At 42.1% G+C, this 16,515-nt stretch overlaps 1 protein-coding gene across 1 annotated transcript; it reads left to right on the top strand.

Annotated features, from left to right (window-relative positions):
* The first annotated feature begins 161 nt into the window (after positions 1–161).
* On the top strand, positions 162–15,935 carry sparcl2 (SPARC-like 2). The gene is made up of 9 exons (XM_080449859.1): positions 162–311; positions 725–847; positions 1,904–1,976; positions 11,055–11,166; positions 11,456–11,574; positions 11,735–11,889; positions 12,918–13,030; positions 14,826–14,920; positions 15,556–15,935. Exons 2-9 carry the CDS (start codon positions 785–787, stop codon positions 15,609–15,611), a joined length of 786 nt encoding a protein of 261 aa, XP_080305985.1. The 5' UTR covers positions 162–311; positions 725–784; the 3' UTR covers positions 15,612–15,935.
* Positions 15,936–16,515: the final 580 nt, after the last annotated feature.

Genomic DNA, 16,515 nt, shown 5'->3' on the forward strand with positions numbered 1-16,515 from the left:
TTTTGCTCTATCTCCCCCCTCTGTCTCTTTTTTCTCTCTCCCTCAACTCATAAGTACAGCTCTCTCCCTCCAACTCTCACATTCCATCAAAAGTCTACACACTCTGACTGAAAAGTCTTTGATTTTGTAAGAGAGGGTGGGGAGTGGAGAGGTATAGAGAATGGGGAGAGGAGGAGCAGATAAGGCAAGAATGTAAAAAAAAGAATTGAGGGATCAAATAAAAACAAATAAAAAACGGAGCAGGTGGGACAGAGAGAAAGAGGGATGCAGCTGGTGGAAGAAGAAGAAAGAGACAGAACAAGAAATCCCTGGTAAGATTTGTTATTTATTTTTTAACTAACCAGAGAGGTGGGGGGGGGGTCTCTTTAGAGTAAATTACTTCCTCACCCAAAAGCTGAATGTCCTAGCTCCGTGAAACTCAACCCTTCATTTCCACTGTAATGGGAAATTATTGTGGTCTAGTGACTCAATGACCATCATTGTTTCCTGCAGCGTTATTGGAATGGCTGAAAGTAGCCTAATAGTGGGTAAATGACAGTGAATATGGTGGAAAATGAAACAACAACAACATAGCATCTGTAATAATTATCTTGGCAAATTGGCAGCCTGAGTGCTTTTTATGAGTGTTCAATTTCAGCTCAACAGTAATGGATATCAAGGAATGCATTGAATGCAGAGGGAATGATTGTCTGAACATGAATGTTGTTTTCATTTGGGTTTGCAGTCTGGTTGTCTCAGTAACATCCGTGGCCTGGTTCTGTGTTGTCTCGCACACGTCTCAGCCATGCACCTGAGCATGACCTTTGTCATCCCTCTCATGCTGAGCCTTCTCACTAACCTGGTCATGGTGAGTACTGTGACACTTTACCTGTGCTATGGCCATGTGTGACATCTGTCTACTTTTATGCCACATCATGAGTGTAACTGAAGTTAGGCAACAAACTACTGATCTTGCCAAAAAAGATAATCTTGTTCTATCTTGTGCCCCGGGTTTGGTTGATTTGGAGCAAAGAGGGATCGTTAAAACGATTACACAATATAGCCAAATTGACAAACACAGAGAGGACAAGATCATTCGCAAAATTCTAACATTTTGTTGTCTCAGTTGAGTACATGCAGCTGGAATTGTCAACAGCATGTAGTCTGTGTACATAAACTCATCTGGTTGCTACTGCTCCAGTCGGGGTCATTTGATGATAGGTGTTAAATGGTGGTTGACTATGGGGGAGTGAGGCCCCATGGACTGTAGAAATAAAATAAAAAGCACCTGTTTCTCATCAGCTTTGGAGTGCATTCAGGGCAGATGTGGGTTTGGCATGGACTACAAAGCTCCTAGAAATAGAAGTTTGGATTTGTAAGGATATTATAAGGGGAGCGAGGGACCAGTGGGACAAACATTGGGTTGTTAAATACAGCTTACAGAATGCGACATACTGTTTCTCGTTTATTTGAACGTGATACACAAAGTGAATGAAAAACATGAGTTGTTTCTCTAAACCCATCAAAACACATTTCTGTTGTAAAATACCAGGAATCTGCAGAAATAGCTTTGCAAGCCATTTTGGTTCAGAATCCCTAGTTTAAAGTACCAGTTTTACTAAACCATTTTTCTCAAATACTTGACCTTGGTGTTTCTGTCCTTAGCTAAGTTAAAGTATGTCTACAAACTGATTGCAGTTTTATCTCTGATCATGTCAATTCTCTTACTCTGAACATGACACTGTACTTGCGCTATAAAAAGTGTGTGTGTATGTGTGTGTATGTGTGTGTGTGTGTGTGTGTGTGTGTGTGTGTGTGTGTGTGTGTGTGTGTGTGTGTGTGTGTGTGTGTGTGTGTGTGTGTGTGTGTGTGTGTGTGTGTGTGTGTGTGTGTGTGTGTGTGTGTGTGTGTGTGTGTGTGTTAGGGAGGCAGAGCCCAGCGCAGACAGAGGCAGGCTGAGGAGAGTCTGAGACCTTACCTCGGCAGAGTGGACCCAGGTGAGAACGATGTTCCTTCATACAACCACAATAATGAACAATGTAAAATTATAAAAAGTGCTCCTCGGAGCACAGGTCTCCGCCAGGTCAGGTACATTATTCTGACCTCCTGGTGGCGCTATAATAGGCCAATGTGAAAAGGGTGCCAACCGTGCCATTTATTCTTGCATTGACACTGCATTCATGATTTGAGGCATTTTGTTCCAAAAATGTGTTTTGCTAAATTAGACCTGCTGGTGGCGCTATAACAGGCCAATGTGAGAAGGGTGGCATTACTTCCTCGGCCTAGTGGGAATATGCGTGTGAAATTTCACGGAAATCGCAAGCTGTGTGTATACTTTGAGGCTTTTTGTTCAAAACGGACCAATCCTGCAAACTTTGGAAGCCAACCTTAGGCAATGAGGATGGAATATGGCAAATCGGACAGATCCGTGTTGATCACATGACTATAGTGATACTGTGTACTGATTTGCATGACGTTTGGATAAAATTTGTAGGAGTAATATTAAAAATTTGGTTTTGCACAAAACGGCCTCCTGGTGGCGCTATAACAGGCCCATGTGAAAGATTTGGGGCAGAAGTTCTGAATTGGCATCCAGGGAGTGTGTGTGCACAGTTTCGGAGCGACCGGGCCAACGGTGCCGGAGATTAGCTGGTGACAGACGGACGGACACACACACACACACACACACACGGACGGACGGACAGGGGGTAAAACATACTCTCTCGCCATGCCTTCGGCCTGGCGGAGACAATGATAGATAACTTCAATTGCTATGTTATTATTATTATTATTGTCTCCGCCAGGCCGAAAGGCATGGCGAGAGAGTATGTTTGCGTATGTCTGTCCGTCCGTCTGTGTGTCCTTCTGTCTGTGGACAGCTAATCTCCGGCACCGTTGGCCCGGTCACTGCGAAACTGCACACACTCAATCCCTCGATGCCAATTCAGAACCTCTGCCCCAAATGTTTCAGTTCAGCCTGTCATAGAGCCACCATGAGGCAGATTTTTGCCAAACACATCTTTTGATATTACTCCTACATATTTTGTCCAAAAATCACGCAAATCGGTCGACAGTATCTCTATAGTCATGTGATCAACACCGATCTGTCCCATTTTCCATATTCCATCCTGATTGGCTAAGATTGGCTTCCAAAATGCCTCAAATCATGCACGCAGCATGCAATTTCTGTGACCTTTTGCACGCACATTCCCACTAGGCCGAGGACAAAATGCCACTTGAAAAATTTCAAATCAGCCTCATGGTGGCACTATAACAGGCCGTTTGGCGTTTTTAAAGGTATCATGACATTCATTTTCACTTTTTTTATTTTCAATGTTTTATTTGGGGTTTTATGACCTCAATTACACCCAAAAAAACTGAACTTTGAACATTCAGTGGATTTTCTGTGGTCTGGGGTTTTCTGAATAATTAGGCTGAAAAGTAATCTGAGCTTGGCCCTTCGACAGTGAGGTCACAGTCGATTAATCCCGCCCACTCTCCTCCTCGCCCCTCCCCTCCCCTATCCTTTCCTTTGAGGGGGGCGGAGCAGAGGCGATGATTGACAGGCAAAATCCCTCACCAGCGACACCCGCAGGCAAAGATTTCTTTTTTCATTGCAGTTGAAAAGGCTTTAGAAATGTGAGAGAAAAACACCTGCCATGGATCACTGGAATGGAATTTTCACTTAAAACTTTTTGTACACTTTTGAAGGACCATGACAAAGACTTTGAATGTGGTGTAAAAGTGAATGTCATTAAACCTTTAAGTACAACTGCACTGATCTGCGTGAAACTTTGCACACACACTCCCTAGAGGCCAAGGAAAAACATTTGCCCTGCATTTTTCACATCTGCTTTTTATAGACATTTTTGGATATTACTCCTCCAGATTCCGTCCAAAAATCACGCGAATCGGTACACAGTATCTCTATAGTCATGTGATCCAGAGGATCTGTCCAATATTTCATATTCCATCACAATTGGCTAACATTGGCTTCCAAAGTCAGCAGGATTGGTCTGTTTTGAACAAAATGCCTCAAATCATGAACGCAGCGTGCAATTTCCATGAAATTTTGCACGCACATTCCTACTAGGCCGAGGAATAAATGCCCCCTTTTCACATTGGCCTGTTATAGCGCCACCAGCAGGTCTAATTTAGCCAAACACATTTTTGGAACAAAATGCCTCAAATCATGAATGCAGTGCCTGCTTGCTGTGAAAGGCCTGAGAAGGAATGGCACCCTTTTCACATTGGCCTACTATTATTATTATTATTATTATTACTATTAGTGATACATTATTATGAAAATGAAGAATGAAGAATGAACAAAAGTGGTTAAAATAATTAACCACTTAAATATATAGTTTGTTGACCGAAGTCCTCCAGCGATCTTAGGTGTACCAAAAAATCCTAAAGTGGGCGTCAACATGTGTAACTTGGTAGCGGCGGCCATTTTGGGAGGCTGGCCGCCGGAGGGTTGGGGCCGGAGGGTACATAAACAGCTTGTAAACAATGACCCGACCGTGTTCTTTTTTTTTACTCACAGTCACAATGGTGAGTTTTTTTTACCAAAAACATGAAACTGCTATTTTGTCTCTGCTAACTAAAAGTAACTAGGTATGCAACTAGGCTAGGGTAGCCAAGGATAGTCCAGATGTTATTGTCTTTTTTCTCTCTCTAACGCTATGACAGGCGGGCTGCTCTGCTCATAGACCGAACATTACACTACCGTGCGAGGTCTCCAAGTCAACTTACATAAAAAATAAAGCTATTTCGCTACTCACCGAAACTTTCAACAACACAAAACTGCCTGAATAATTAAATAGTTTTGTTCATTTTTATTAAAGTTGGAGACCTCGCACGGTAGTGGAATGTTCGGTCTATGAGCAGAGCAGCCCGCCTGTCAGAGCGTTAGAGAGGAAAAAAAAGTCACTTAACACTCTGGACCACCCTAGTTGCATTACCAAGTTACTTTTAGTTAGCAGAGACAAAATAGCAGTTTCATGTTTTTGGTAAAAATGTACCTTTGAGAAAATGACGTGAACAAACACGGCTGTAGGTTGGGTAGGTTGTTGAACGTTAAATCTTTGTGTGGTGCAGCTGAGATCCAAGCCATACTACGTCTCTTGAACAGTGGTGGAAAGTAACTAAGTACATTTACTCATGTACTGTACTTGAGTAATTTTTTTACGTATTTGTGCTTTACTTGAGTATTTCCAATTTCCAATACTTTTACTTCTACTCCACTACATCTCAGAGCCAAATATTGTACTTTTACTCCACTATTTGAAAACTTTAGTTACTAGTTACTTTTCAGATATAAATTATTATATTATGAAACATACATTAACCACTTCAGCCCTATCTTATACCTCGGCTATTTGAAAACGCGTCGCATCAAAACGTGTTGTGAGCTTGTAGATCTGCTATTTTCAAATATGTTAGTACTTTTACTTTTGGTACTTTAAGTATATTTTGATGCCAATACTTTTGTACTTTTACTCAAGTAAATTTAGAATCCTGGACTTTTACTTGTAACAGAGTATTTCTACATTGCAGTATATGAATACATTGTTAGCCTCACACTGTATTCAATCTTGAAGAGGAGAGCTGCGACATGTGAACAGCTTTCTCATATCAGCCACACATGTGCAGTGTGCACTGATCACTATGTATTCGGCAAAGAAGTTAATGTTTACAAACACAAACCACCGTCACTCTCTAGTCTTAAGCGTGTCTCTATGTACCATCTGACCCCCAAAGGGCTGGAGCGTCGAAAAGGGGGGCGTGGCTAACTTTTGGTGACGCGACGTTGGTACACCTAATACTGTACCAGGTCTCCTCCTTTTCATCGCAAGTTCGCAACATGGAGCACATCGCCCATTTTCAACCTTATCTTATCTTCATATATTTGGTCCTCACTAATGCTCATAAGATGGCACCATTTCTACTCACTCTGTGTCTCAGAGGAGGACTGTGGAGAGTTCAGAAACCTGCCTACTACTTTGTTTCTAACCACTTTGGTGTGTCTGGGTGTAAGGAGCAGTAGTTTTCGCCAAGTTAAAAGCCGAAGCGACTTTACTTGTGAAGGTTATCTGGTAAAGCCATAGAGTTATAATATATCGGGGTGAAGCCAATTATACTCAGTGACATCACAAAGAAGGAAGGACAGTAAGGACAGAGAAATGGTTCCATCTTATTAAAATAAGCATTTGTGAGGACCAATTATAAGACGATAAGATTGAGGAAATTTGTAGCTCCTGGTAGACTCTACCATGCTGGATTTCTCTACCAGGTAGAGAAATCCAGCATGGTTTGTTGTGAAGTGGAGATTTTTTTTTTCTTCTTAAAAATAAATCTAGATATGAGGGAGGATTTTGAATATGCCCATTTGTTTGCGTTATTGTTGTGTGGGTTGTGTGGGAGACTGATATTTAAATGTACTTCAGTTATTCAAAAGCCTAAACTTTCAAGAATACTTACTGTACTTAGTGTACTTACTGTACTGTACTGTACTGTACTTACTTAATTACTTACTCACTTACTCACTTACTTACTTACTTACTTACTTACTTAAAGGGTCTACACCATGAAAATCAATTTTTTCTTGGTTTTTTGTATTTTTTGGGGTCCCCAGTGTCTCTTGTACCCTAATTCTTTTTTTTTAATTCAGTCATTCCTTCTCATTTCATGGATTTCCAGAATGGGCGTGTCTGAACAGGCGATCTCAGAATGGAAATGTTCATGATGTCACAAACATTTTTGATGGCAAACCCAATGTTAAATGAAAAGTGCCCGAATCACTCCGAAACTTTTTCTACCCCCCCTAAGTGGGGTTCTACGAACAAATACTTCGGGCTCGGATTTTGGCTCCGCCCCCCGGAAGTGGGTGAAACAGGCACCTCAAACACTTGGTGGAATTGTTCAAAAATGTTCAAAGTGTTTTGTTTTTTTATTTTGTATTTTTCTTAGATGCTTCTTTTTATGCAGAATTTTTCCATTTTTCCATTTTTTTAAAATAATTTTTTAATAATTTTTAATAATAAAACAGACAGAATTGCTCAGTAGCCCCCCCCTGCCCAAGAGGACGTTTTGGTATTGCAGCTGAAAGTGCTGTATAAGCCAGAGACAATTGACTTGGGATGAGTATATCTGAGTGATGATTTAGGCTCAAACCTTTTGAAAAAGGTTTGAGGGACATACACCATATGATATTAAATATCAAATATTTTTTTTAAATTCATGGTGTAGATCCTTTAAACTTACTTACTTACTTACTTACTTACTTACTTACTTACTTACAATACTTCCTTACTTCCTTACTTACTACTTACTACTTACTTACTTACTTATACTTACTTATACTTACTTATACTTACTTATACTTACTTACTTACTTACTTACTTACTTACTTACTTACTTACTTACTTACTTACTTACTTACTTACTTACTTACTTACTTACTTACTTACTTACTTACTTACTTACTTACTTACTGTACCTGAGGCTGAGGCACTTGGATTACTGGAGCTACAGTTTAACTGCATTGACCTGATGAGGTATCTGACATTCCAATCATTCTCCATATGGTCAAAAAAGAAATCCCTTCCTCACGATCCTCTCAGCAGCCTACCACTCTATTCATCTATCCATCATCATCAATCTCATCATCCCTTTCTTCCATCACACTTTTTGTATGGATTTTTACTTAACATAATCAGTCACGCAATTTACATAATTCATGTATGCTCATAATGCAGTTTTTGTGAATTGAGGGGAATGTGTGTAGTGAGTAGTAGATAGATAGTAGACAGTATCCCTGTCTGAGGAAGAGCTTGTTGCTCAAAACATCATGTCATTGCATTAGGCTTGCATCTAAAATCCTCTTAATGGGAGCAATTTGGTGTGCTCTAATCTACAAGATTTTGTTTTAATCCAGCACTAATTTTATTGTCTCCGCCAGGCCAAAGGCATGGCAGAGACTATGTTTTGCACCCTGTCTGTCTGTCCGTCCGTCCGTCCGTGTGTCCGTCTGTCTGCGAGCAGCTAATCTCTGGCACCGTTGGCCCGATGGTAGCGAAACTGCACGCACACTCCCTGGTTGCCAGAGCAGAACCTCTGCCCCAAATCTTTCAGATGGGCCTGTTATTGCGCCACCAAGACGCCGTTTTTTTCTAAACACATTTTATCCATACATCACGCATACATCACAAAGTATCTCTATAGTCAAGTGATCAAGACGGATCTGTCCGATTTTTCATATTCCATCCTTATTGTCTAAGATTGGCTTTCAAAGTTTGCAGGATTGGTCTGTTTTGAACAAAATGCCTCAAATCATGAACGCAGCGTGCGATTTTCGCGAAATTTTGCACCCACATTCCCACTAAGCCGAGGAAGAAATGCCACTTGAATTTTCAAATCAGCCTCATGGTGGTGCTATAACAGGCCGATTCTCGTTTTTACTTATAACTGCACCAATCTGCATGAAACTTTGCACTCCCTGGAGGCAGAGGAAAATCCTCTGCCCTGCCTTTTTCACATCTGTCTTTTATAGCGTCAACAGGAGGCCGACTTTTGTATAAAAAAAAAAAAGTTATAATACTTTGGATTTTGTCCAAATTTCACGCAAATCGGTACACAAGATCTCTATAGTCATATGATCAAGACGGATCTGTCCCATTTTCCATATTCCATCCTGATTGGCTAAGATTGACATCTAAAGTTTGCAGGAGTGGCCCGTTTTGAACAAAATGACGCAAATCATGAACTCAGCGTCCGATTGCACTACATTGAGGAAGCGAGCTTTAGGAATGCACTGCGGATTTGTAGCGGAAGTTGAGAGTTGTGTCCCCGGGAAAGACGCGCTGTGATTGGCCAGTAGTCACTTTGAGTGTCAGTTGGGGCAAACGCGCTCCCCACAACATCATTTACTATTCTGTGCCTATCGGTACATAACTCGGACGGGGCTGAGTAGGCTCAAAGCGAACTTCGCAACGTTCGGCACGGCAACTCGCACGCTTTAGTACGCTCGGTGGTGCCTCTCGTGGCTCAAGTTCGCTTGAGACTGCGCCCCTCCGTCGCGGTTCGGTCCAAAACTATACTTTATCGGCGAAAGAAAGTAGTCCGCGGTTGTTTGAAAAAGTATTGTCCCAAGCAGGAGTCAAACTTAGATTCCCAATGATAGTGGAATGTGAGTCTAATGATTAGCGAGGCGCGCCACTGTGGCCAGTGCTAAGAATGGGTATTTGGGCTGTATTAGAATGTGACATCCTAACTCTTCTAATGTAGAAGAAAGAAGTCCCCGCGCGGGCGCCCACCCACTACAAATCCGCCGTGCATTCCTAAATCTAGCGTTGAGGAACCTACCTTTTAACATTGCCCTATTATAGCGCCACCAGGAGGCCGATTTTTGCAAAACATTGTTTTTCATATTGCTCGTACAAATCTTGTCCAAACATCATGCAAATCAGTACACATTATCTCTATAGTCAAGTTATCAAGACAGATCCGTCAGATTTTTCATATTCCATCCTGATTGGCGAATACCGAACATTGCTGACCCACAATAACCTACCTGACCTGGCGGAGACCTGTTGGACATTGGGATGTGCAATGTACATGTCTATTTTTATTCTTTCTTAGACAGACATAATCCACACATACAATACAATTATTGTTAATACATATTGTCCTTTCTTCTGTAAAGTATGTATGTGATGTCACTGAGTAATTGGCTTCACCACTGTGTTGTGATAACCTTCACAAGTACTGTAAAGTTGCTGCGGCTTTTAACTCGGATCCCCTAGAGGCTGTGTTGCTCCTTACATCCAGACACACCAAAAATGGTTTTAACAAACTGACATAGCCATAAAGCCTTGCACTCGCATTAGTGGGGCTAGTGATAAAAAACTAAAAAACAGTTTACGTTTTGACCTGAGCATGGTGCTAGAGTAAAGGTTATGGGGTCACCAAAATCACGGCACAAAAAATTCCACAGCAATCCAGACAGTATTTTTCTAGATGAGTGGTTCTCAAACTGTTTCACGCCAAGGACCCCAAAACTTATACGGAACTATTAGGCCACAGACCCCCATTTGTAAAAGATTAGAGAAGAGCGTTAGCCTATAATTCCTTCTTTTACTCTGCTGTTTTAACATCCACTTCTTATGAGAATACTGTATCTGTTTCTGTAGCCGGCCGGCCGAAGGCCAGAGGCTATGTTTTCGCTCCTGTCTGTTTGTCTGTCTGTCCGTGTGACCGTCCGTGTGTGTGTCCATCCATCTGTGTGTATTCTTAAAAACACACTTTTTGCTAGTACTCCTACATATTTTGTCCAAAACTCACACAAATTAGTACACATAATCTCTGTGGTCACGTGATAAAGATATATCTGTCAGATTTTTCAGATTACATTCCGATTGACTACAATTGGCTTTAAAAATTTGCGGGAGGGGCCTGTTTTGCACAAAATGCCACAAATCACGAAGACAGCGAGAAGACATCGCCCTGAAACTTACAACTCCCAGTTGGCCATGGAAGAACCCACATTTTCAAATCATGGTGTCATTATAACAGCCCACTTCACGTTTTGGCCTATAAAGGTCCGTACACAGCGGGGGTGTTTATTTTGTGCAATTAATTCGCATTCATTTACACTGCTGTTTGTGTCATACATACATCATGTAGTCACATGTAGTCATGTGATCAAGATGTACAGTATCTATCAGATTTTTCATATTCCATTCCATTCTATGACTGATATCCAAAAGTTTTGAATCTGTTCTGCGTTTCAATACTGCTGAACTGCCTTTGACAACTGAATTTCCCCCACGGGATCAATAAAGGCCTGTCTGTCTGTCTGTCTGTCTGTCGGTCTGTCTGTCTGTCTGAAAAATAAAATGTTATTTAGTGCCCTTGTGGTGGTAAGTGAACTGATCATATCATTTCAACATTCTTGAATGTGCCTCAGCACCTGTGTTTCATGACTCCCAATCTCTTTCCGGTCTCTCTCTTCCATATTGTAAAATAAAACCAAGAATGCCATGAAAATGACAGCTTTCTTCCAATGTTTCAGAAAAGTTATGCGAGCTGCTGAAGTGTCATAGCCCAGTGGGTTCTTGGTGCGAGGTAGTCGAGGAAAACGGAGTCCTTGTCCCAAAGTGTGTGTGCCCTCAGTCCTGTCCCCGGTAAATACCTTATGGCATTTTGTTATAATCAAGCCATTGTTGTTACAATCAACCCATTGTTGTTATAATCAACTTATAGTCCATAGGGATGTAGAGAAATTCATATCCATATGTGAAATCACAAAATAATTAGATATAATGGCAGGCAACCTAGTTGTCGAAATCATCATCTTTTTAAGCTATAAATGTACACCATTCATGCTTCACCGTCAGTTATGTGAAGCCTTAAATAAAATATTCAGGACTTAATTTCCAGAGATGGTGAGTGTGTACTGGCTTGTGTGTTCAGGAAGAGGGTGCCAGTGTGCAGTGTTCTGGGGAGGACCTATGGGAACGAATGTCTGCTACATAAAGAAGCCTGCCGAAAGAGACGGCGCATAGGACTGGCTCACATAGGACCCTGCCTAGGTAAAACACACACACACACACACACACACACACACACACACACACACACACACACACACACACACACACACACACACACACACACACACACACACACACGTTCCCTATTATACAGTACAGTGACATGCTAAATCCATGTTATCATTTCATTTTACATCAGTTCCCAAGGCTGACTGCACCGTGGAAGAGCTCGGTCAGTTCCCTTATCGACTCATGGACTGGTTCTTGTTGCTGAGTCGTATGGGAGAGACCTACGCTTCCGCTGCCCCACCCCAGAGTTGCCTCAACCACACCCAGAGAACACAACTGGCACAGGTAGTTGACACACAGGGGATTCGCACTGTTTGAAACACAGTAAAATACAACAACTAAGATGTTACAGTAGGTAGTTAATCCAGGTCAATGTTGAATTCAACGATACAAAGACTAGACGTTTGGTAACTTCAGGCCTTTTCAAGGACACATTTCAATCGGGAAGAATACCCTGTAAAAGGCTGCATGGCAATGAACTTGTCCCCTTATCGACACCACTGAAGTAAAGAGAACAGGTCGAGAAAAGGAACATAGACAAACTTAAGTGACAGCAAAGGAGACGAGACAACTGCAATGTAGTAAATGTGTAATGGGTGGTTGATGGCGGTGTCGGTTAATGGTGATGCAATCAATATCCTCAGCAAAATATGATACTAATGACACCATAAACCAGGGAAGAAATATCAGGGGATCACTTCCATTCCCCAAATAAGTTTAATGTAGAACTCTTAACAGGGTAGTATGGTGACTACACTTCATCGATGCCGTAGCAAAAAATCAATGCTATAAGGACATGGCAAGTACTTGTTTTGCTCATTATGCAGTCTTGCACACTTCCCAATAAAATAGGGGCTTTCAGGAAGTCTACGTAAAAATAGGACATGGTGGTCAATATTCACTAAATTATTCAATAATGAAGTGCAATAGGAGTAACTTAATATCCAGCCACCATGACCTCTTGCCCTCTACACAGCTATTTGAAAAATGATATTGATATGACGGAATATCATTGATGTTATGAGCTATGATGACATCTGTATACATGTACAGCAGCATGTGGACAAACGCATTCTTTAACCCTTACTTAACCTTATCATTAACCTTATAGTTGTCTAGTTGTTTATGTCTATGATTATTAATTTATTACCTTGTGTTCTGTACAGCATTTTGGTCAAGACAGTTATTTTGAAATGTGCTTTATAAATACATTTGATTTGATTAGATGTATCCTTTACTCCACCTTTAACCTACTGTGATGGATGATAGGGTGAATTGGAAAACATTGAGTCTCTCTCTCTCTCTGTCTTTAGCGCAACTTTCTCTTGTTGGACAAGAACAAGGATGGGAAACTGAGTCGCAGAGATCTGAAGAAGTTGCGTTACAAGAGGATGCCACTGGAACACTGTGCTATGTCGTTCCTCCAGTCAGTATACCATGTCCATGTCTCTATGCCTTTCCTCCAGTTAGTACCACGACCATGTCACTATGCTATTCATCAGCTAGTACCACGACCTGTCACCACACACCGTTGACACCACTGGGATGAGCAGCACTGCTCATGTTTTAGGACTTCATCCTTTGGGATGAAGTGTCTACTACAGTGTGCTTAAATTTGTGGTTGAGGCTGTCAAATGGTAGTTTTAATTTCAGAGAGACAAAGATAATTGATTTACAACAAGAGGTATGACCATAATATGACAAAAATAAGTGTATAGAGTATAAATTAGGCTTCACATCAAGTGCATGCGTAAACCACAAGTTCCCAGTTCACTGAGATTATAAACTGACCCCTCTCAGATGGTTAGTCAATGATCCATCCATAAACTCCTTGAAAAGTCATAGACAAATCTTGGTTATCATAACAAAATTGGCAAATGATGTATGTTTGATTGCATATAATTGCAGGGGGAACTATTTGCACACTTATTTGCAGATTGAACAGGCTATTTCATTAGCTGATAAATCCTAGGATTATGAGGTGACTAGGTTACTACTGTTTAGTTATGGATAACCCTGGTCTGATCATTATTATAATAGTGTCCTTGTGATTCTCACATGAATACAACCCTGTGTTCCATGAGTTCATAAGTTGTTATTATTGATCCTTGACCGGTTAATAAATAGAATACTAGAATACTGGGTCCCCTTTGAAATATTTCTACATGCAAATTGTGTTGGAAAAAATAGAAAGACAAAACAAAACAAAAACACACAAACTGCCAATAAAATTATTCCACATGACACGGGTGAAATTTAACCGGAGGCAGTTCTGTTGCTTTCAGTATGTTGTTTTCTAGCTGATGATCACTGCAACCGAAACGGTTAAAAATGTCTCACCCTGTGATGCCTTTGGCCCCTACTCCAACGCCATGTCACACCTCCCACCATGCTGTTCCATCAGCAGCCCATCCATCCACTCATCCCCTGTGCCAATATTCCCTTCCTGTGTCCCCCTCCCCTCTCTTTCACCATCCACACCATCTCTCCATCATCTCGCTCCTCCTCCATATTTAAGCACTTCAGCTGTCCTTCCTTCCTGTTTACGTCTCCAGCTTCTTGCAAATCCCCTCACCCACGACCTCTCTGTCAATCCCTCTGTCCTTCTCACCCTCCACACCCTCCTCTTCACCCCCAACCCTCTCTCCATTTCCTCCCTCCCTCGTTTTCTCACCCTATTTTCACTCTCACTCTTCTACCAACCCACCCCACCCCCTACACACTCTCTCTCCGTCTCTCTCTGCCAGTCTGCTGTGACAGGTTTTGTGGGAGAAGGGCTGTCAATGTCAACCCATTCCCAGCAATGATAATGTTTATTACCCACTGTGCCTCCTGCCGTATACGTGGGTTAGTACAAATTGAGTCGGTACCCTTCAGCGATAACGACAGGGTGGGCTGAAAGACAATGGCTGATGTAAAGCCTCAGTGCTGCTGTTCCCATACATATCCATGTTTTTACATGTCTTTCTGTGCCAATTGCATAATGCAAGATTGCATACATGTACAATTATGTGTGTGTATGTGCGCACATGCGTGCACATGTGTGTGTGTGTGTGTGGTGTGAGAAGATATGAGAAGATATGCATGTATGCAGGACTCGTGCACACGCGCTTATGTCTGCATCTGTTACACTATATATGTACGCTCGTTCTTACACGTCACTCCTTGTCGAGGTCACCCACGTGTGCACCGCACTGAGCCATATTGTGCTGTGTGTGCAGGTCATGTGACCGTGACAGGAACAAGAAGGTGACCCTGCGTGAATGGACGTCCTGCCTTGTGGATCGCTCCGAGGCCTGGTTCCACAGCTTCATGTGTGAGTTGAAATGTCTCCCCTTAACCCATTAAGACCTGAGGCCGATTCTACAAATGCCTTCTGAATCAGTAGTTCTCAAACTTTCTTGTGTCAAGGACCCCCAAATTGATATATGCATTCGGCCGTGGACCCCCATCTGAAAAGATTTTGTGCCAGGGACCTTCAGAAGAGAAGATTTGTTCAAAAATGTTTCAAAAATGTTCGAAAATAGCAGATGTACAAGCTCGCTGCGGCGCACAAAGCGACGCGCTATGAGCTTGTATATTTGCTATTTTTGAATAGCCAACGTATAAAATCTAAAATGATAAGATGCTTTCCCGGTTAAATGGGAGGTTTACTTATGTGGACCTGCTGTTGCGCTGCTCTACCTTTTGCACCTTATGACTAACCTCATGTACATACCGGCTGCTTATTTATGCTCTGTGTGTACTAGATATCTAAGATTTTTTTTCTTTTCTTTTTTCTTTCTTTCCTGGAAAACAATGAACTGATGGAGCTTGCACAAAAAGGAATTTCACCCACTGATTTACAGCTGTAAACCTGTGATGTAATAAAACAGATTCTGATTGTTTGTCATTTATAACACTTCACACCAGTCCCCAATTATACATGTTTGTTTTTGTTTCTTTCAACAGCGATGAAAATGGGTTCCCGTAAGCTGTGTCCGCTGACAAAGGAGAGGCACCTTTGACACAAGGACGCCCATCACCCACTCACACACCAAAGTCCATGGCCCGATTCACAGAAAATGACTAAGACCACCACAGTCAATATCGTCATCGTCATCATCATCATCATCATCATCATCATCATCATCATCATCATCATCATGTCTTGCTGCAAGCAACAGGATCTCACCCCCTGTCCCAAATGCACGGTTCCACCTATTTGTCTCCCCCGGTACTGCAGCCAGTGGGATACTATGACATCATACACTTGGCAGGCCTGCTGCTGGCTGGTCCATGCATTCACATGAGTGTAAAAAGGCCATAATAAACGCCAGCGCTGTCTGGCTGCCCCCGGTCATTAATTGCAGTTACTTGTTGTCCTCTGTCTCTGTGTGTGTGTGTGTGTGTGTGTGTGTGTGTGTGTGTGTGTGTGTGTGTGTGTGTGTGTGTGTGTGTGTGTGTGTGTGTGTGTGTGTGTGTGTGTGTGTGTGTGTGTGTGTGTGTGTGTGTGTGTGTGTGTGTGTGTGTGCACATGCGTGCGTGCATGCATGCGTGCGTGCGTGCGTGGCGAAAGAGCACGGACCAATTGACAACATTACAGGACCAGCATGCCTCAGACAAGCAATTAAAAGGGAGGTGGAGATAGATGGAGAGATGGATGGGCAGATACAGGCAAACAGACATGGAAGGAGAGGGGAGGGGTCGCAGTGCACGGAGACGTGACCGGAGAAAAATAGAGAGATAATCAAGAAGGGAATGAGCAGGGGCGGGGGACGACCCTGGTAATGCACTGGAATAGAGTGATGGAGAGAGAGGGAGGGGAAAGAGATGGAAGCAGAAAGTGTGTTTGTGAAAAAAGGAGGGTGGGTGTAATGCACTGTAAATGGGAGTCGAGAGTAATGAAGTAATGCATGAAAAATGGATCAG

Source organism: Gymnoscopelus braueri, assembly GCF_963280865.1.
Source record: "Gymnoscopelus braueri genome assembly, chromosome: 14".
Lineage (NCBI taxonomy): Eukaryota > Metazoa > Chordata > Actinopteri > Myctophiformes > Myctophidae > Gymnoscopelus > Gymnoscopelus braueri.